The sequence below is a fragment of the Pelodiscus sinensis genome, chromosome 2 (assembly GCF_049634645.1).
Source record: "Pelodiscus sinensis isolate JC-2024 chromosome 2, ASM4963464v1, whole genome shotgun sequence".
Classification (NCBI taxonomy): Eukaryota; Metazoa; Chordata; order Testudines; family Trionychidae; genus Pelodiscus; species Pelodiscus sinensis.
Genome location: NC_134712.1, coordinates 224,196,160 through 224,218,079, shown reverse-complemented (window position 1 = coordinate 224,218,079; position 21,920 = coordinate 224,196,160). Strand labels below are relative to the sequence as shown.

At 44.0% G+C, this 21,920-nt stretch overlaps 1 protein-coding gene across 8 annotated transcripts in view; it reads right to left on the bottom strand.

The window, feature by feature from the left end:
* The window catches only part of KIAA1217 (KIAA1217 ortholog), a 549,474-nt gene that overhangs the window by 251,683 nt on the left and 275,871 nt on the right, over positions 1-21,920 (bottom strand). For 2 of the 8 annotated variants that reach the window (XM_075922524.1, XM_075922526.1), the window contains exon 1: positions 7,451-7,729. The exons of 2 other annotated variants lie outside the window; for them this stretch is intronic. In XM_075922524.1, coding sequence (XP_075778639.1) covers positions 7,451-7,520 — 70 coding nt within the window. In that variant the 5' untranslated portion in view covers positions 7,521-7,729. Of the gene's footprint in view, positions 1-379; positions 397-7,450; positions 7,730-21,920 lie in introns of those variants that run through there. 4 more of the 8 variants (XM_006115295.4, XM_006115296.3, XM_006115308.3 and 1 more) reach the window with 3 other exon arrangements.

The window sequence follows — 21,920 nt, the reverse complement described above, 5'->3', positions numbered from 1 at the left end:
CAACTGATAAACTTTCTTTGACAAAGCAGATTTGAAATCCTTATTCTTTTCAAAGAGTGTTTTCCACATGCTCTGAAACACCTTTGAAATAGTAAGACAAGCACCTGGGTTTTGTTTCTATTTTCTAACTATAGCCTGGTTTTAAATTTCATGGATTGCACTTGGATTTTATACCTCTCTGAGACAGCAGATTGGAAAATACAACATCACTTTTTCAATAAACCATTCCTCAAGAAATAAAATAAGCAAGTTTTACGTGACAGAAAAGAGAAAAAAAGTCAGATAAACTTTACAACTTTCAAGTCTTCTTTAAGACTAATGGCCATGGGTACTTTTGTAAAAAGATTGCTAGACACAGAGTATGTTAGTGCTAGCTTACCTGCAGGTAACTGCGTAACATGAACCCTCTGGTGCCTGAAAAAGTATAGGTTGAAGGTCCATTACCTAATACCTATGAAAAATCCCCCTCTTTTGTCAGCAAAGAGGAGTAACAACAGCAGCATTGAAAAGCTTCTTAAGTACAGCTGTAGCCTTACTCAACTTCGTTATGCATCTATAATTATCCTTATTAACATTAACTCTTTACAGGCTATAAATACAACAAATAGTCCTGTGGCACCTAAGAGACTAACACAAATATATAGTATCATGAGCTTTTGTGGGTAAAACCCCTCTGAGACTTTAAAGGTTCATCCCTTTAAATTTCTTGCATAATTTATAAACTGCTGTTTCATTAATAGTTCTTCATCCTCATAGTGTTACCAGTGGATCCTTCTAAACATACTCCTTTGCATATTACTGTATTTTGGGAATCAATACATTCTCCCAATTTTCATAGATTCATCAATTTTAAGAATGGAAGGGACTATCAGATCAACTGATTGGACCTTATGTTTTATGACCCCCTGTATAACACAGGTTACCCAGTTGTTTTCAATACCATCCTCACTTGTCTGTCAAATCCATTATCTAGGTTCCAAGCATGTGGTCAGATGTACCCCTGTGTTGCCTCACTGATTTCACCTTAATTTGCATATTCTTCAGCGTATGGAATGCTTCGGTGAACTAACACAGTGGCTCTCAACCAAGGGTACTAGTACCTCGGGGGTACGCAGAGATCTTCCAGGGGCATATTAACTCATTTAGATATCTAATTTTACAACAGGCTCAAAAAGCACTAGCAAAGTCAATACAAACTACAATGGTATAGTGACAAAATAAGAAAGTAAGCAATTTGTCACTAATAGTATGCTGTGACACTACAAACACAAAACCAAGCAGTTTTTAAGTGAGGTGGAACTTGAGGGTTTGCAAGACAGATCAGACTCTTGAAAGGGGTACAGTCTGGAAAGTCTGAAAAGTTTGAGAGCCACAGTGTTCTGAACCTATAGATCATTAAACCTACTACTAATAGAGATAAGCCTGAAATAAAAACCTAAGTGGAAGTGTCACCAAACTTGAAGAAGTGTGAATTTGGCGGCTATCTCTGCAACATGATGAACCTCAATTTTGAGCCCAAATGGATCCAAACCCTACACAACTTTCTGAGTGTTCCTAGCCTCTGTTTCTCAGAAGCTGGGACTGGATAACAGAGATGGGTCTCTTGATGATTGCCTGTTCTATTCATTCCCTGTGATGCATCTCACATTGGCCACGGTCAGAAAACAGGCTATTGGGCTAGATAGAGATTTGGTATGATATAGCATGGCTGTCCTTATGTTCCTAACTAGGGATGTTAAAAGTCATTTATTTTATTAATCGTGTAGCCACAACAATTCTTAGCAATTACAGTGTTACTAAAATGCTCCCTCCCCGCAGGGAGTGGCCAGCAACCATTGTACTCCAGGCTTCATTCCCGGACAGCCCCCTGCCACACCATGTTGCTGCCTCTGTATCAGAGGGAACAACACAGAGTGGCAGGCAGGAGCCGGACCGCAATGGGACCCAATTAAAAAATCGGCTCCCCACAGAGACCACTCCCACCTGCCGCCCCGTGCTGCTGCCTCTGATACAGCAGCAGCAGTGTGGGAAGGCAGCAGCCCCTGTCTGAGGCGGGCCCTCAGTTCCCTGTGAACAGAGACTGCTCTGGCAACCCATAGAGCAGCCTCCGTCTGTGGCAAGCCCGGGCCTGCTGCCTGAGCCCAGACCTGCTGCAGATAGAAGATGCTCCACAGCAGCAGCCTCAGTTCATGGGGGACCCAAGCTCCCTGAAGACAGAGGCTGTTCTGGAATCCCATGGAGCAGCCTCTGTCCATGGCAAGCTCAGACCCACCACGGAAAGAGGCTGCTCTTCAGTGGGTGAGCCAGCCTGCTAGTCCGAGTTTTAAATGCAGAGCACACAACGAGGGGGAGGTCTCAAGTTGATCGAGACTGTTAACCAATAAACAATCACTAGCCACTAACATCCCTGTCCCTAACCCTTAGGGTTGCCAGATGGTTTCAATAAAATACTGGACACACTTGACATTACATCACATCTACATTACATCTGATTGAGAAAATACTGGACACTTCTATTTACTCAATTATAGTTTCTCAATTTTTTTCCCGAACAGAAAGCTCAAATACTCGACTGTTTGGTTCAAAACTGGACACCTGGCAACCCTACTAACCCTGGAGAAGTTTACATCTGTATCTAGATTCAGACTTTCTAACAGAGAGCAACACTACATAAAAGCTACAGAAGGATGACTTGCCATAGACTCAGAACATTACACTCCCTCACGGTCATAGCTTTCTTGCATACCTGTTGGGAAGTGGCAATGCACTTCTCGTGAAGGAAGCCCTGGAGTTCAAAGCCAGACTTTTATACTAAATTTGCCTCCTTAAGGTGCTCCTTTAAATATGTGTAAAACCAAAGAAACATAATTAACACAGCTTTAAAATCTCTAGCTGATTTTCAGCAAGCCAACATTCCACAAGCGTCTCAACATCAGAACATCAGAGGCTGAGCTGCAGCCACACATGTGGAGAGCTATTGGACCATGCAAATTTTCCATGTGTAACTTAATTACAAAAACACCCAACTTCAATAACTGTGATGATTCTTTCAGAAAACTCAGGGAGAAATCCTACCACCAGCTGCACAGACATTTGAAAGAAGTGGTAAAAAGGAGTATTTTGTGTGCAATAAAGAAATGTGGCTATTCCAAAGGCTCCCATGCTTCAAAAAGCTTCTGGAGGCGGTGCACCCACATCAATGGATCTCAAGTAAGAAAGAGGGATAATCAGGCATTTTTAATCCATCACACCCCAAATATAGACATTATTTCTCTGAACTTGTTGAAATAGAAGTGTCAGGCAAAAAGAGGTTCTGTATTTCTCATTGAACAGGGGCCATTGCAAGTGTCTGCGCATTACACATAAGCATAGCTTACTCTTATCCATATACCCTAATGTAAGAGTCACAATAGCAGCTGTGAGCTCTTCCTTGAGGATACAATACAGGCCTTGTCTACATGTGGCATGCAGAGTATGTGTAGTTACATGCCAGAGTGAAAGACAGGCTGTGTTCACACTTGTTGCTGTGGTGTGTGAAAGACTCTGGCAGCAGGGAAAGGCTCCGGCAGCAGGGAAAGGCTCCAGTAGCAAGGAGCTGCCTTTACCTGTTGCCTCCCCCATGCCAGAGTCTTTCCTTACTTACTGACCTTTTCACTGAAGTGGGGAAAGACTCTGATTGCAAGGAGACAGTGAGAAATTACATTGCTGAATACAGAAGTATAGCCATGGGAGGCACTGCTTATGTGTGTAGAATAGGGCTAGTCAACATCGCATGCAGCTCGCAGCCTGTTTGTTTGCGGCCACGGTGCGGTTTGGGTTTACATGGGGTTCAACACGCAGCCTACAGGTCAGAGCCAAAACAAAAAAGTCGTCAGTATAATGGTCTTCTGTTGATATGCATTTTAGTAGTTAAATTCCTGGACTGTCATTGCTCATTAAAAGTGCTGTCATATGGGTGGAAATCGGGTTAATATTGCATTGTATTAATATCAGCAGAACTGATATAAATGGGGCCTGTGTGTTGTACTCATGCCCCTCAGTGTGAAAGAAGCTAGTTGCATATATTTGCATATATATTTGCATGTATATGCCACCACCCTCAAGTTGCGGCCCTTGGCACGTGCTGTGAGTATCATTGTGGCTCCCGGGGTTTCCAAAGTTGAGTAGCCCTGGTGTAGAGAGCTGTGTAGGGTACATACTCTAGCATGTCCTCACCTAAGCTTTCCCTCATTGTTTACACTGTTATTTGCCCCTGTGCTAGCTGGGTATGGAGTGTCTCTGTGCTTTACACACTGCCATGTACCTTATATGTACAACATAAAGCCAACCAAACCAAAGTGTTTTATCATTATTTGTTATAGGAATTTCAAAAAAGACCTAAAATATGTGGTGCTCTGTTAGCCTTTTCTAGCACTATATGTGGGAGAAAAACAGCCCATTCAGGGTTCCCTCTAAGCTGCAGGGCAACACAGCTTCACAGGTGATTCATCAACCCCATCCAGTCAGAGGCTCAGGACTCTGTGCAGGGAGCTGACTGACTGGGCGGGGCTGATTAGTCACCAACAAATCTGTGCTGAGGGAACACTGATCCCATTCCTAAAATCCAATTTGTATGAGGTCTCCCCCCTTCCCCCCCCCCCCCCCCCCACACATTACTGAAAGGAAACAAATGCAAAGTAATTGTTACCTTTGCCATGTTTAGGGTGTGCTACTACAAAGCACTGCATTAAGCTGTATGAAGTGGAAATGCATCAACTACACAGCAAGGCACTACTAATATATGTCACATATGCTGTTCTTTGCATGGCACTGACAGACATGTATCATGCTACAAAACACTGCAAGTCCCTACTGTTTTCTTTTGATGCACAACCTAGTCATTAGGAATGGACAAACTAACTTGGATAAAATAACCTCCCTGCCTGAAATCTGAATCACACTGAACTCCAACCCTTTCTGGAGCTCTGGAACGTTTGCATGAAAAAAAACTCTACTCCAGTCTCCTTCTAAATGTACTTCCCTTGCACTTCTTACCTGGTGGCAGGTCACCTTGGTGGAAGACAAGAGTAGAGATTGTGAAATACTACAATGCACCTTGGGGCATTTTAGCTCCAGAGTCTGTGTGAAGATCATAGAGTCCGAGGCAGCGAAATCTAACAGCAAGTTTGTAGATCATGCTATTACTGAGTAGCAGCTTTACATACATCAGAAAATACAAAGGGAGTGAGAGGGCATTGAGGAAGGAGTCAGCCTAAAACCATCCCCCCAGAAAACTTTGTAAAGGATAAAGAATCATCTGATTGCCCCCAGAAGAGTCCCCTGCAGGTGCAAGGAAGATTCATGTATCGCCCCTTAAAATGGAGTATGTGATAAAGAATGTTCTGAGGACTTCAGGAGTAAGGAATATGATAAGTCTGCCATGCTCTTGAGGAGGAGAACCTGTACCTGCTGGACCTTTATCTGCTATCATGGCAGGTGGAGAGGGAGAGAATAGGACTTGCTGAATGACTGAGTAAAGGCTTTATGAGGATTAGGATAGTACTCAGAAGACCTGAATATCTGAACTGGGTGTTTATCTGAATTAAACTCAAATTCCAAGTTTTCTGACATTCATCCATCCATCACTCTAGGGCACCCTTTTGGGAGGGCAGGAGGGGCTACAGACATGCATACCAGACACTACTTGCACTTCTTTCTTTGCTTTTGTGACTATTTAAAGGGTCCTGGGCTCCTTCTGAATCACTGGGCCCCAAGGCAACTGCCTCTTTCCTTCCCCTCCATCGGCAGGTCTGGCATCACTTACTCCCTCTGCCCGCTCCCTCACAAGCTGGGAGTGAGAGGAATTTACACAAGTGGTGTACTTTCCCCTAGTTCCCTGGTCATGAGGGAATGGGGAAGAACAGTAACCAGCATCCCAGTAATCATGGCTATGGCTTCTGCCTCCACCCCTTCCCTCCCAAAATGGTGCCCTTGCCATCACTACAGGAAATATAATTAAATGGAGAAAATTTTATGAGAGCAAATAACTTAAATTATTGGCCTACAACGTGCCCATGATAATCTGCCATGATAATCTTTTGGATTAATTTTTGTGACTTTGATCTTTCAGTTTCAGGAGTTGGCCCAAACTGTCCTCTGCTTTCTACCATCACAAGAATTTCAGTATATTTTGCATGAGTAGCAAGGAAGTCATGTTATTTCTTTTTGCCATTCAGCAACACATTTTAGTGAACATTTTGCTGTCCATACACACAAGGGTGATGTATGCACATACCCAATCGATATGGATGAACTATGAGTTACCCATTACTTAAATAGTTGCAATAGTCTTGCACAGCAGTTCTCAAACTGTGGGTTGGAACCGCAAAGTCAGTTGCAACCCCATTTTAAAGGGGTTCCTAGAGTTGACTTCGATTTGCTGGGGTCCATGCCCCACTGCCTGGGGCTGAATCCCTTGGGCTTTGCCCTCTATCCCCCTACCTGTTCTCAGGCTTCAGTGTCCTCCTCCCTCCTAGAGTCATGTAGAAGTTTTTATTGCAGAAGGGGGTTGCAGTGCAATGAAGTTTGAGAAACCCTGTTCAGGCAGAATGACTATTTTGGAATTTTGTTTGTTTTATGCTTTTTCAGAGTATGCCACCTATGTGATATTCACAGATATTATTGATTTGTAATACCAAACTATATTTTCAATTACTATTTATAACCAAACATATTTAATTTATACAATCACAGGAGCATATATGTTTCACTGAAATCTGCATGAAAAATACAATACAACATGCATGTGTGTTGGAAGTATTCACAAAAGCTACCATGATTGGTGTTCTATAAATAACTATAGAAGATAAATTTAGATTAGGTATCTGTCATGCTACTTGAATGTTGGTACCAAGTAGAGTACCCTACATAAAAATTCATCGAGAGACAGTTTGCATTAGGCTTCCCACAAAATATAGTGCAATGGCAATTTTACAAATGCACCACAGCTGACCTTACATGAAAACCATGCTCATAATTTCTTGGCTTCATTCCAGAACCAACCCACCTAGTTTCACACAAAGTAAATTAAGCTCATGACAATCTACTGTAGATCTCTGTATTCTAAAATAGGAATTTAAAAAAACACTGTAATCTCAATATTGCTTCTATAAAAATGAAGTGTTTCTCTGCTTCTGCAGCTGGAGAATAGAGAATTTAGAAGGCAGCTGATAGTACTTATCTTTCCCTAGGGAACTAACATGCTCCATATCACATTGCTTAGTATGTCACAAAATGTGACATCAATATACATACTCTGCTTTAGCTAGTAAATAAAAATCTCTTCAAAAAGAAAGTTAAACATCACATGCAGAAGCAGCACACTTTTTATTCTCTCTACCTCCAGTTAAAAAAACAGCAATGAGGGACGTGTTTAAATGCAACTCCATCTTTGCCTGATTCTGTTACTTACCCTTCATCTGTCTGCTGTCTGTTGAACAAGCCAGGCACAGCTCAGATTTCTGGCTTTCATTTTCCTCCATTGTGCCTGCCTACTTCACAGGCTTTCCTTGAAAACTTTTAAACTGCAGGGTTAAAAACTACCAGAAACAGCCTCCAGGAGAAAAGAAAGAAAACTAGCCTCCTCTACAGTACAAAGTTCCTTTCAAAAATGAAGTGCATTCCAGAAGTACAAGTATCCGTTATGGAATGGTGGGCAGTACTTTCAGAGGCTGCTGCTTTTGCTGCTGCTGCTGCTGCTGCTGCTAGAATAGTCCCTGAGCACTTCTCAGTGAGGGCCCCAACAGGTGATGGTCTTTTCTGCGGGAAAGACTCTAGCCGGCTTGTTTTCCACTGCTCCCAACTACAGATATACTGCAGCCAAGTAGTATTATGAAAGGGAACATTTCAAATAAGATTATAGGCCTGAATCTCAGCTGGAATCTGAGTCTTTAGCTTTCTAAATCTCTGTCATGGGACACAGCCTTTCCACAGAGTATTTTTTTAAATGCATAACCACTGAGCCCACAAACATCCTGATAAATGCTCCTCTGTCTATTTTAAATGTGCAGTTTTAAAGTAATTCATTACGTAAAAACTGAAGGATTTTTTTTTTGGTTGACTGCTTTCAAGATGCTCAGAAACCAAGCAGAACATAATTAAGACATACAAATCCTACCTTAGTGAAACCAATAGACCTGAGTGAAAACTACAGCAAGTAATGTATAAGATGGAAGTTTGCCTTAAATGGAATTTGAAGAGGAAACAGTAAAATATATTTATTTGTATATCAAGAGATTATTTTTCAGTAGCTCAGAAATTAGAAGCTTGCTTGAGATTCAGTAGACACGTAGGATTATGAGACTGTAAAGGAAGTTGAGGAAAATAAAAACGTTGCATCTGTCTCCATGCTTTTGGGAGCATACCAAACCAGAACCTATTTCTTTAAGGTAATGAAAAGGGGGGTGTTGCCAAAGATTGAGAAGTGAAAAGACAAGGCGCTGGAACAAACTGATAAATTAAGGAACAAACCACCAAAAGGATCAGATGGAAAACGCACCCAAGAGTTTTGAAGGATCTTAAGGATGAAGGGGGTCTGAGATTTTAATGGAGCCATGCAATCTCTCAATCTCAGATACTGTCCTGGAATACCAGAGATTAGTTAATGTGGTAGATACCTAGTACTGATTTTCTAGACACCCCATCTGAGAAAGAACAGAGCAGAAATTGAGGTGGTTCTGAGAGGAGTGGTGAAAATTATTAGAGATAAAAAAACTTCCCCATGAAAAGAGATTAAAAAGACTGAGTCAGTTCAGTTTAGAGAGAAGATTAATTAAAGGATGGGATAAAAGATATGCAATTTTTTTTTAACAGAACACAGAAGGAAAATCAGGTGATTGAATGTATAAAGGCAAAGCCCTATGAAAAAAACTCCCATTGACTTCAATGGGCTTTCAATCAATGAAATTGAAAGGCAAATTTAGAAAAGGATTGAACACTGATATGGATATGTACAAAATCACCCCACAGTTACTTGGATGACAAGTTCTTCCTTAATACCCACTTGAGTACCTGTTGCACCTTCCTCCAGGGAACTACTATTAGTCCTGTTGGAGAAGACAGAACAATGGAACAATGACTCACTGCTCTGATTCAGATTAAAAATGCTTATGTTTCTACTGTGTGAATAGAACAGCCCCATCCCTACTGAAACACAGGGATTTTGGTTCTTAAACCCAACAGATCTACAGTACCTGGCTGAATTAGGGTGACCTACACTGGCCCTGTGCCTCTCTGCATCCCCTCCTATCACCTTCTGGGAGAGGAACTACTGAAGTCTCTCTCAGACGCAGCTTCTCTGGAATGACCTCTTAAAGAGGATTCCTCTCTGAGTGTAGATTTCCTGATCAGACACACAGACCTAGAGAACCTTCCACAAAGTTAGAGGAAGGGGATGTGAAGGAGACTGAATTCTCTATATCCCTCAAACCAGAAGAGATTTGTTCCTGGAGGTTCTTTTCTGTATTTTTATCTGGCTGAAATTCTGAAGCTCTCAATTTGAATTTTTGTACACCAAAATTTTGTAAATTAAATGCAGAGAACACAGCTTCTCCACGCCCTGTACCAATGGTCCCAATCATAGCAAGAGAAACTCCAAATCCTTTGACTCATAGACTCATAGACTTTAAGGTCAGAAGGGACCATTATGATCATCTAGTCTGACCCCCTGCACAGCGCAGGCCACAGAATCTCGCCCACCCCTCTTAAAATAATCCTCTCACCTATGTCTCAGATATTGAAGCCTTCAAATACTTTGAAGGCCCCAACATGCAGAGAGTCCTTCAGCTGTGATCTGTGCCCAATGCTACAGAGGAAGGCGAAAAACCTCCAGGGCCTCTGCCAATCTACCCTGGAGGAAAATTCCTTCCTGACCCCAAATATGGCGATCAGCAAAACCCTGAGCATGTGGGTAAGACTCACCAGCCAGACACCCAGAAAGTTCCCTATAATGAATGGTCAATTAGTTACCAAGATCATGTTATTTCATCCAACCATCCCCTTATCATAGAATCATAGAACTGGAAGAGACCTCAGAAGGTCGTCAAGTCCAGCCCTCCGCTCTAGGCAGGACCAATCCCATCTAAATCAACCCGGCCAGGGTTTTGTCAAGCTGAGACTTAAACACCTCTAGGGATGGAGACTCCACTACTTCCCTAGGTAACCCATTCCAATGCTTCACTACCCTCCTAGTAAAATAGTTTTTCCTAATATCCAATCTGGACCTCTCCCACCACAACTTGAGACCTTTGCTCCTTGTTCTGCCATCTGTCACTACTGAGAACAGCCTCTCTCCATCCTCTTTGGAACCTCCCTTCAGGAAGTTGAAGGCTGCTATCAAGTCCCCCCTTGCTCTTCGCTTCTGCAGACTAAACAGACCCAAGTCCCTCAGCCTCTCCTCGTAGGTCATATGCTCCAGACCCCTAATCATTTTGGTTGCCCTCCGCTGGACCCTCTCCAATGCGTCCGCATCCTTTTTGTAGTGGGGGGCCCAGAACTGGACACAGTACTCCAGATAACACAGTACTTTGAGTTCATTACTATTAACAATTGAAAAATAATCAAAACCACTGTGGTTTATATGATCTGGATTAACTCAGATACACATATTCTCTTATTAAAACTTCCTACAAATATTTATTTTGTTCCTTACCAATAACTTTTACTGAGTCTTGGAAACTGGCAAGGTTCCCAGAAATGGAAAGTAACGCACAAAATGCCCATATAGAGAAGATTAGAAAGGTAATCTAAATATTTGTGCTGCTATTTAAGATTTCCAACATAGCATACTAATTGCTCTGAATAAAATTATTCTATCACAGTCCAACAATTTAAAGAAAACACGTGGTGGGATGTACAGTATTACTAATACTGTAGTATTTTTTATTAACTTCAAGTTATACTCTGTCTACTCCGAATTTTGCATAAGATACACCCCAAAGTTATGGCAGACCTATGTAATTGAAGCTGACCTGTAAGCACCTGTGTATTTAAATTACATATTGAACATCTCCTGTAGCTAAGAAGATAACAGAAGTCCAAAAGGGGCCCATAATGTGAGCAAGAAAGAAGAATTAGTCAAAGCAGGAAAGTTCTACGCACTCAGACAATGTCTACACTGCAGGTTATTTTAGGAAAAAGGTAATTTGCGTACCTTTTTCCAATTCTTTTTTCAGAAGAGGCTTTTCCTACATTTGGCCCATCTACACGGGACCAAATGTGGGAAAAACCTCCTCTTTCAGAAGAGACCTTATTCCTCATATGAGGAATGCAGGCCTTCCAAAAGAGCACACCTGGTTTTTTGGAAACTGATTCAAAAAAGCAGACACTTTCCCTAGACACGGCAGAGTTTTTCTGAGATACCTTCGGTATCCCAGAAAAACTGTAGTGTATACATAGCCTCAGAATGGCAAACTTTAAGAGCATTGTTCTAAACTTCACTTTAGCAAGATGAAATTTCCAGTAAGTTAAATCAGTCCTTTAACAATTATAGGTTGGACCTCCCTTGTCCGGCACTCTCAGGACCTGACCAATCATGCACAAAACAAGGTACCCGTCTGTCATAAACAGGAGCTGCTAAGAAGAGTCTGACTTACCTGAAGAGTGAGGAAAGGGTTAAGCAACTGGCGATGCACCTAGGGAGGGGTTTCGGGCAGTCAGCCAATAAAAATACAGATAGGAATTTCAAACCGGGAAAAGAGGTTTTTCTTTCTCTCTTCTTTGTTCGAGATCAGAGCAGTTTCTCTCAAGTATTGAGGGAGATGGGAGATGCTCTATCTCTCCAAGAATGGACTTCTTGAAATGTGTAAATAGGGAAAAGACTAGATAGTCTGTCAGGGTTTATTATTTTCCTTGTTTGGAGGTTTGGAAATTATGTCTGAGCTGGCTAATTGTTTTTCTCTTTTGTAACTAAGGCTGTGTCCAGACTCCATGCCTCCGTCGACGGAGGCATGTAGATTAGCCAGATCGGAAGAGGGAAATGAAGCCGCGATTAAAATAATCGCGGCTTCATTTAAATTTAAATGGCTGCCCCGATCTGCCGATCAGCTGTTTGTCGGCAGATCGGGAGAGTCTGGACGCGATGCCCCGACAAAGAAGCCTTTCTTCATCGACACAGGTAAGCCTCGTGAAACCAGGTTTACCTGTGTCGATGAAGAAAGGCTTCTTTGTCGGGGCATCGCGTCCAGACTCTCCCGATCTGCCGACAAACAGCTGATCGGCAGATCGGGGCAGCCATTTAAATTTAAATGAAGCCGCGATTATTTTAATCGCGGCTTCATTTCCCTCTTCCGATCTGGCTAATCTACATGCCTCTGTCGACGGAGGCATGGAGTCTGGACACAGCCTAAGGATTATAGCCCAGGGTTGTTCCCTGAATCTAAGTCACTTCATGGCTATTTAACACTAGTCACCTATTATGCTTGCAACAGTAGTTTTGTTTTGATAATAAGTTTTGTTTTGATAATAAAAGAGTTTTCCTTTTGTTTTGATTAACCGGTATTGGTTGACTATTGTGTCCTTATGGTTATGTGCGTAGTTACCCGGGCAAAGCCCATTGTTCTCTGTTTGTTTTCCCAGCTCCAAGCAAAACAGAGGTTGGGGGCATGAGGGAGAACTTTACCATAAGGAGGGGATTCCCAAGTGATCTCTTCCCTGTAAAAGCGTTTATTTTATATTTTCTTTTAGTCACTTGGGTGGAGGCAGCAAGGAACCAGTCTTTTGTCTTTTTTGGATCTCAGAGGGACTGAGATCGAGCAAGTTTGTCTCTGGGAGACACTAAGAGAGGTTTTGCAGAGTTTATTCTACTAGCTGCCCTTAGGGTTGCCAGATGGTTGAAACAAAAATACCAAATGACCCCCACCCCAAAATAAAACCGGAAAAAATGCTGTTGAAGGGGAAAAAAAGGGGGGGGGGGAGAAACCAAAGTTGTTGAGGAGGAAAAAAAAAAAAGGACTCCAAGGACTATTAAACAAAAAAACAAAACAAACAAATTAAAATAAAAGAACATTAAAACAGCATGTCCCCTTAACAGTGAGTGCGAGGTTAGGAACAGGGGAGCGGTTGAGCACTAAGACACAGGAAAAGCATAGGGGAACCAGGTAAGCATGGGGGCTGGGCTCGGGGGGCTGGAGTTGTTGGGGGCTTGGGGCGGGCTCAGGGGGTGGAAGGCCAGGCGCTGAGTGTTTGTAGGGTTGCCAGGTACCGTCATTTTCGCCTCTTGGCCAGGGAAGAATTCAGAGAATACCGGACATCTCAGGTGTCCGATATTCTCTGCATTTTTTTTTACCGGACAGGAGGCGAAAATACTGGACTGTCCGGGTGAATACCAGACACTTGGCAACCCTAGCTGCTCTCTGCACTCAGAGTGTCAGGTTGGGGAATTGAGCCTGCAACCCTGCAAGCTTCTGATAGCATTGAGGGAATACCAATGCAGCTGGAGAAGAGGTAGAATTGGCAATTTTTATAGAAGTATTCCAGAAAGCTGACAAAGGAGATGCCACTTGGTTGAGGACAGTGGTATTTGAACTAGAGTATGTGAATATGGTAGTTTTGGAGAAAGCCTACAACTTTCTAATAACTTCCATTCAAAGCCATAAATTACCTATGATTACACAACAGCCTATGTGAGCAAAACTTACATCACTCAGGGGTGTGAATACAGATAGAAATGTAGCCGTGTTAGTCTGAGGTAGCTGTAGCAAAATGCAGGACAATGTAGCACTTTAAAGACTAACAAGATGGTTTATTAGATGATGAGCTTTCGTGGGCCAGACCCACTTCCTCAGATCAAATAGGTGTGAATACAAGCGCTCATGTGCACAGCGCTATGTTGGCAGGAGAGTTTCTTCTGCTGACATAGCTTCTACTTCTCTCTGTGCAGTCCTCTCCCACCACCCACCATGTTTGGGCAGTTGTAGGGGGAGTTCCTGTTGCCTGCCCTGGCTGGGTAGCTGTGCAGAGTCCCTGCTGACCCCCATTGGACAGCTGCAGGGTGACCCCCTGGAGTTGGGAACTCCAACCCAAAGACAGAAAATGTCATGGAATCATGTAACTCTTCAAAAATACATCATACAGTTACTCAAAATTAACTAGCACAACACAGCTCTAGAGAAATCCAATCAATAGGCTACCTTTCTGGGTAATACAGGCAGTCCCCGGGTTACATGGATCCGACTTACATCGGATCCCTACTTACAAATGGGGTGAGGCAACCCTGCACTAGCTGCTTCCCCCCAGCAGACCAGGGAGACGCGAAGCTAGCGCGCTCTCCCCTCCCCCCAGCAGACCAGGGAGACGCGGAGCGGCTTTTCTCAGCAGACACCTCAGCTTGAGAATAAAAGACTGAGGGAAGGGAGGTGTGGGAGAATAAAACTGAGCTCTGGAGAAATGTTTGGCTAGAGTTTCCCCTACAATATGTACCAGTTCCGACTTACATACAAATTCAACTTAAGAACAAACCTACAGTCCCTATCTTGTACGTAACCCGGGGACTGCCTGTATAGCACTGAATCTGAGAAATCCTGTTCTTTTACCCTTTTTGTACAACATAAAAGTAACTTACATTTGAACTCAACATGCAGGCAAACTAAAACATATACAGTATTTGGGTAAGAATAGAGCCCTTCACATTTCATTTATTTCAAAATATTTGCTAAGACCTGAATCTGTGAGAAGTCTACAAAATGAGGCCAATCACTTTGCAAGATCAGATCCTCGCTGCAGTGGTTATCTAAGCCATGAAACGGTCAGCAATTGTTCCCACATAACCTTGACGAGTTGAATAGCTGAAAAGAGATACAATTGAATACTGAAAACTTCAATTCTAGGGGACTGATACAAATCTGGTCATTCTTGGTAGTAAACAAAAGTCATTCTTACCAGACAGATTTGGTAGATTAGATTAAATATGAGAGAAAACAATTTTCTGTAACTATAACAAACTGGGTTAATTATAGGATCACTATGCAAAGGCCGTGTGCATATTAACACTAATTTCTACTTTATTAATAATGTCTGCAGAGGAATATGGGACTAAACAGGCTTGGGGTATGTCTAGACTACAAAGTTAATTCGAACTAACAGACGTTAGTTCGAATTAACTTCGATAGGCGCTACACATACAAACCGCTAGTTCGAACTTAATTCGAACTAGCGGTGCGCTTAATTCGAACAAGGTAAACCTCATTCTACGAGGACTAACGCCTAGTTCGAATTAAGCAGTTCGAATTAAGGGCTGTGTGGCCACTTAATTCGAACTAGTGGGAGGCTAGCCCTCCCCAGCTTTCCCTGGTGGCCACTCTGGACACCACCAGGGAAACTCGTCTGCCCCCCTCCCGGCCCCGGAGCTCTTAAAGGGGCACAGGCTGGCTACAGTGCCCATGCCAGGTGCAAGCCTGCCAGCACCCAGCCAGCAGACCCTGCACATGACACGGCACGAACCAGCCACCCGCTGCCACCCAGCCCTCCGCCTCTTCCCGGGACCAGGCTGGCGGCTCCCGGGAGCCTGTCCAGGTCCGCAACAGGCGGGCGCCCACCTGGTCTAGTGCGGAGATCGTGGACCTCATCCACGACGTCCACACTAGGCACAGGAAAGTGGCCGTCTAGGGCAGGATAGCTGCCAGCCTGGCCACCCAGGAGCAGGTTGGCATGAAAATAAGGGTGGTCCACTGAGACCCCCGACCCTGAGCCCTGAGCTTAGAATGGCCGTACTGAGTCATACCAAAGGTCCATCTAGCCCAGTAGCCTGTCTGCCAACAGTGGCCAACACTAGGGACCTTGGAGGGGATGGACCGAAACAATGACCAAGCCATTTGTCTCGTGCCATCCATCTCCAGCCTTCCACAAACAGAGGCCAGGGACACCGTTTCTACCCCCTGGCTAATACCACTCCATGGACCCAACCTCCATGGCTTTATCTAACTTCTCTTTAAACTCTGTTATAGTTCTAGCCTTCACAGCCTCCTGCAGCAAGGAGTTCCACAGGTTGACTCTTTGCTTTGTGAAGAAGAACTTTCTGTTATTAGTTTGAAGACTGCTATCCATTCATTTTATTTGGTGTCCTCTAGTCCTTCTATTATGGGAACTAATGAAGAACTTTTCTTTATGCACCCTCTCCACACCACTCGTGCTTTTATAGACCTCTATCATATCCCCCTTCAGTCTCCTCTTTTCTAAGCTGAGAAGTCCCAGGGTATGTCTACACTACCCTCCTAGTTCGAACTAGGAGGGTAATGTATGCATACCGCACTTGCTAATGAAGCCCGGGATTTGAATTTCCCGGGCTTCATTAGCATAAGCGGGGAGCCGCCATTTTTAAATCCCCGCTGCTTCGAACCCCGTGTAGCGCGGCTACACGGGGCTCGAACTAGGTAGTTCGGACTAGGGTCCTATTCCGAACTACTGGTACTCCTCGTGAAACGAGGTGTACCGGTAGTTCGGAATAGGGACCCTAGTCCGAACTACCTAGTTCGAGCCCCGTGTAGCCGCGCTACACGGGGTTCGAAGCAGCGGGGATTTAAAAATGGCGGCTCCCCGCTTATGCTAATGAAGCCCGGGAAATTCAAATCCCGGGCTTCATTAGCAAGTGCGGTATGCATACATTACCCCGCTAGTTCGAACTAGCGGGGTAGTGTAGACATACCCCCAGTCTCTTTAGCCTCTCTTCATATGGGACCTGTTCCAAACCCCTGATCATTTTAGTTGCCCTCCCCTCTCCCACCTCCTTTCCCAATCTCCCCGAGTTTTGTTAAATAAAGAGAGTTTCTATTTTTGAACACACGTGTCCTTTATTTTGTACATCAGGAAGGGGGGCTAGGGAGGGGTAAGTGGAAGGAGGTGAGGGAGGAATGGGGTACGAGCCCCCGATGGGGAGGACTGGGGTGGCTCTGCGGGCTCCTCGGGGTGTAAGCTCTCCTGCAGCCCCCCAATTGACTCCCCCCGGATGGCAGCCTGCGGCAAGTGCAGCCGGGCTGATGGCTGAGTGCTGTGATGTGCCGAGTGTGGGCACTCAGGGCACTCCAAGACAGGACTGCTTTGCAAGCGGGGAACCCCTGAGAACTGTCTGTCTGGGATGGGGGTCGGGTCCCTTTAAGCACAGCCCTCGGCTAGCCTGAGACAGCAGCTCCACGCTTTAAGTCCTAATCTGATGCCCTGCGGCAGTGCTTCCGGCCATCCTTAACCTCGGTTCAGGGTCCACTCAATGTGGACATGCTAGTTCGAATTATCAAAATGCTAATTCAAACTAGTTTTTAGGTCTAGATGCACTAATTCGAATTAGCTTAGTTCGAATTAACTAATTCGAATTAAGTTAGTTTGAATTAGTGCTGTAGTGTAGACATACCCTTGGAGACTAACTACTCTCATATTCCTAGACGTCATCTTGTCTGCTCAGGCTGAGGCACACTGACAAGCAATAAGGGAGTGTTTATATGCTGTGGTACATATTCTATAGCTCAGGAATCAGGTTCAGTGGCCAACACTGTCTGGACCTAAATTCATTCCTAAAAGAAAATGACTGTATTCATACAGTGTATTACAGGGCCACCTATGGGGAGGAGGAAGCAGGAGGAGGAGGAACAAAACTAGGCATTTGCCCCAGGGCTTGGTGATTTAAAAGGTCTGGGGCACACGGACTTTCAAATTGCCGCTGGAGCCCTGTGCAGCACAGTCTGGTTGGCACTGAGGGCTAGCTGGAGGAAGTGCAGTGTGGTCTGGGTGGGGTTGAGGACTGGCTGCCACAGGGGGCCTGAAGCCAAGCCCTCTTGACATTGCCCAGGACCCAGCGAACTCTCTCGCCAGCCTGGTGTATTACCTCAAACAAGCAAAACAAAAACAAAAGCAAATAATCAGTGAAGTCTATTGATCATAGAATCCTAGGGCTGGAAGAGACCACAGGAGGTCATCGAGTCCAGTCTCCTCCCAAAGCAGAGCTTTGTCAAGTGGAAACTTAAAAACCTCTAGGGATGGAGATTCTACACCTCCCTAGGTAACCCATTCCTCCAGTGCTTCACCACCCTCCTAGTGAAATAGCTTTTCCTAATATCCAACCTAGGCCTCCCCCACTGTAACTTGAGACCATTGCTCCTTGTTCTGCCATCCCTCATTACTGAGAACAGCCTCTCTCCATCCTCTTCAGAACCTCCCTTCAGTAAGATGAAGGCTGCTATCAAATCCCCCCTCACTCTTCTCTTCTGCAGACTAAATAAGCCCAAATCCCTCAGCCTCTCCTCATAGGTCAAGTGCTCCAGCCCTCAATCATTTTGGTTACCCTTGCTGGACCCTCTCCAATGCATCCACATCCTTTCTGTAGTGGGGGGGCCAGAATTGGATACAATATTCCAGATGTGGCCTCACTAGTGCCAAATAAAGGGGAATAATCACTTCTCTAGATCTGCTGGCAATGCTCCCTCTACTGAACCCTAATATTCCATTTGCCTTCCTGGCTACAAGGGCACACTGTTGACTCATATTCAGTTTCTCATCCACTGTAATCCCCAGGTCCTTTTCTACTGAACTGCTTCCTAGCCAGTCGGTCCCCAGCCCGTAACAATGCTTTGGATTCTTCCGTCCCAAGTGCAGGACTCTGCTCTTGTCCTTGTTGAACCACATCAGGTTTCTTTTGGCCTCTAATCTGTCTAGGTTACACTGGACCCTATCCCTGCCCTCCAACTTATCTACCTCTCCCTCTAGCTTAGTGTCCGCAAACTTACCGAGGATGCAATCCATCCCCTCATCCAGGTCATTAATGAAGATGTTGAATAAAACCGGCCCTAGAACCGATCCTTGGGGCACGCTACTTGAAACCGACCGCTAACCAGTCATCGAGCCATTGATCACTACCTGTTGGGACAAACAATCCAGCCAGCTTTCTATCCACCTTACAGTCCATTTATCTAATCCATAGTTCCTTAACTTGCTGGCAAGAATATTCTAAGAGACTGTATCAAAACATTTGCTTATGTCAAGGTATATCACATCCACTGACTTTCCCATGTCCACAGAGCCAGTTACCTCATCATAGAAGCTAATCAGATTGGTCAGGCATGACTTGCCCTTGGTGAATCCATGTTGACTATTCCTGATCAGCAGGGCTTGATGATCGCGGCGAAAACCACTCACCAGCCCCTCACTGCGCATGTGCAAACCGCCAGTGAATGGGGCGACCGACTAAAATCTACTCACCATGGGCGAGTAGATAACCGGATTTGTCGAGCCCTGCTGATCAGATTCCCCTCTTCCAAGTGCTTTAAAATGGATTTAGTTCACCAATAGTTCTGCAAGGGAGAATTGCTTTTTGCTACTGTTTTAAGATTAAGCTATTTCTGGTTATGAAGTACATTATAATCAGGGCTACTCAACATGTGGCCCACAGGCCACATGTGGCCTGGAGCCTGTTTGTTTGCAGCCCACAAATTAGCACTAAAACAAAAAAGTAGTCAAAATAATGGTCTTCTGTTGATATGCATTTTAGTAGTTAAATTCCTGGACTGTCATTGCTCATTAAAAGTGCTGACATATGGGTGGAAATCAGGTAAATACTGCATTTTGTTAATATCAGTAGAACTGACTTAAATGGGGCCTGTGTGTTGTGTAGTCTTGCCTTTATTTTTGTATTCATGCCCCTCAGTGTGAAAGAATCTATTTGCATCTATTTGCAAACACACTTAACTTGCGGCCCTCAGCAAGTGCTCTATCATTGTAGTCTCTGGGGCTTCCAAAGCTGAGTTGCCCTGTTATAGATTAATAGATTTTAAGGCCAGAAGGCACCATGTTGATAATCTAAACTGATTTCTTGCATATTACTGGCCGTAAGACTTTCCTGAAATAATTCCTGCCTCTACTTCCAATATTTGTGCCTGAGCTAGCGCAAATATTTTTGAAAAAACATCAATCTTTATTTTAAAAATTACAGTGATACAGAGTCTATCACAACCATTGGTATCAAGTATCAGATAGTCTGAATCTGCAAAAGCGGTGAGGAGTCCTGTGGCACCTTATAGACTAACTGAAGTGTAGGAGCATAAGCTTTCGTGGGCAAAGACCCACTTCGTCACATGCATCTGACGAAGTGGGTCTTTGCCCACGAAAGCTTATGCTCCTACACTTCAGTTAGTCTATAAGGTGCCACAGGACTCCACGCTGCAACCAGTGGTATGTTGTTGCAATAGTTAATTATCAAGTCTGTTAACATTTTCTACACATTATTTCTAGTCTGAATTTGTCTAGCTTCAACTTCCAGCAACTGAATCAAGTTACATCTTTGGTCTGATAGATTGAAGAGTTCTTTGTTACTAAGTTTTGTTCCCCATGTAGGTACTTAATGTAATAAAATCACCCTTTGAGCAACTCTTTGATAAACTAAGTAGATTGTGCTCCTTGAATACTTCACTTAAGGCAAGTTTGCTAATCCATATATTGTTGCTTGCAATCAACTTACCAAGCAAGCTAGATCTGTATCAGTGACATGTGCTCTTCGTTATTTACCATTCCCTCAATCTTTGAATAATCTCTGAATATAATCACTAATGACAAATTTATCATTACTTCGGCCATCCTGTTATCCTTTTAAAATGGCACATTAGTTTTTTCAATCATCAAGAACTCCACCAGTGCCCAAAGACTTAACTTTAAAAAATCAACACTAAAAGTTCAGAGTCCCTGGGACTGCTCTTTAAAAAGTCTTGGATGCAAGTTATCCAGATCCACAGATTTCAAAATGTCAGACTTTAGAACTAGGGGTTTTTTTTTTAACATTATCCTGATTTAATTTTGAAATAAAAAGTATTTCATCATCAATTGCCTAGCTTTTTACCACATACAAAACAAAAAAATGTAACACAACTGTCTTTTCTACACTGTATTATTAACAATTCTAAAATTTCAATCTAATAATGCATCAATACCAACATTAGGGTTACTTTTGTTCCTCTTTACTGTACTTAGCTCAGCCAGAAAGAGATTTCTTATTGTGTCCCTCACCAATTTTCTAGTTTCTAGCTTCTAAGCTCTATTCATTGTGATAATTTATCCCCCTTTTATCATTTGTTATATATTGTATTTTTTAATTGCTGCTTTCACTTCCCCTGTAAGCCCAGATCATTTATAGCTGATTGTGGCCAGACTAGTTGTGTTCAATCAACACTACCTATCTAATACCCAATCTAAAATCAGAGACTTTGTTTCTCTAAGCTCCATACAGTGCTGAGTACTTTAGTATAAATATGGTAAATGAACCCAAACCTGTATGAGGATACATGACTTAGGGTCTGTTTAGGGCTACCAGATGGTTTAAAAAAAATATTGGACACACTTGATCTCAGATGGCGGGGGGGGGGGGGGAAACCGGCCAGAGGCGGTTGAGGGGAGCAGGGCTGGCCAGGGGGGAATAGGCCGGCAAGGAGCGGAGATGTCTGGGAGAGGGTTGGGGGGAGCAGGGCTGGCTAGGGGGGAATAGGCCGGCAAGGAGCGGAGATGTCTGGGAGGGGGTTGGGGGGAGCAGGGCTGGCTAGGGGGAACTGGCCGGTGGGGAGCGGGGCTTACTGGGAGTGGGTAGGGGGGCTGACCAGGGGCAAATGGGGGGGAACCAGCTGGCGGGGAGTAGGGCTGGCCTGGGCACACGCAGATCCCGGGGTGCTGCTTGTCCTGCGCATGGTCCCAACAGGGCGCACGGGTGAGTCCGGCTCCAGGAATTCCATCCTGCCCCGGCCCTGCCCCCCTCCTCTCTACTGTGTAGTTGCATCCTGACTGGCTGGTAGACACACTCACGCAGTGTGAACATGTCCCAGCCAGGCAGTACGCAACTATGTACTGATACTCATGATAATAATAAAACATACTTAATTAGAAAATAGAGGACATTTATATGTCCAGTATTTTCTCAATTTGTT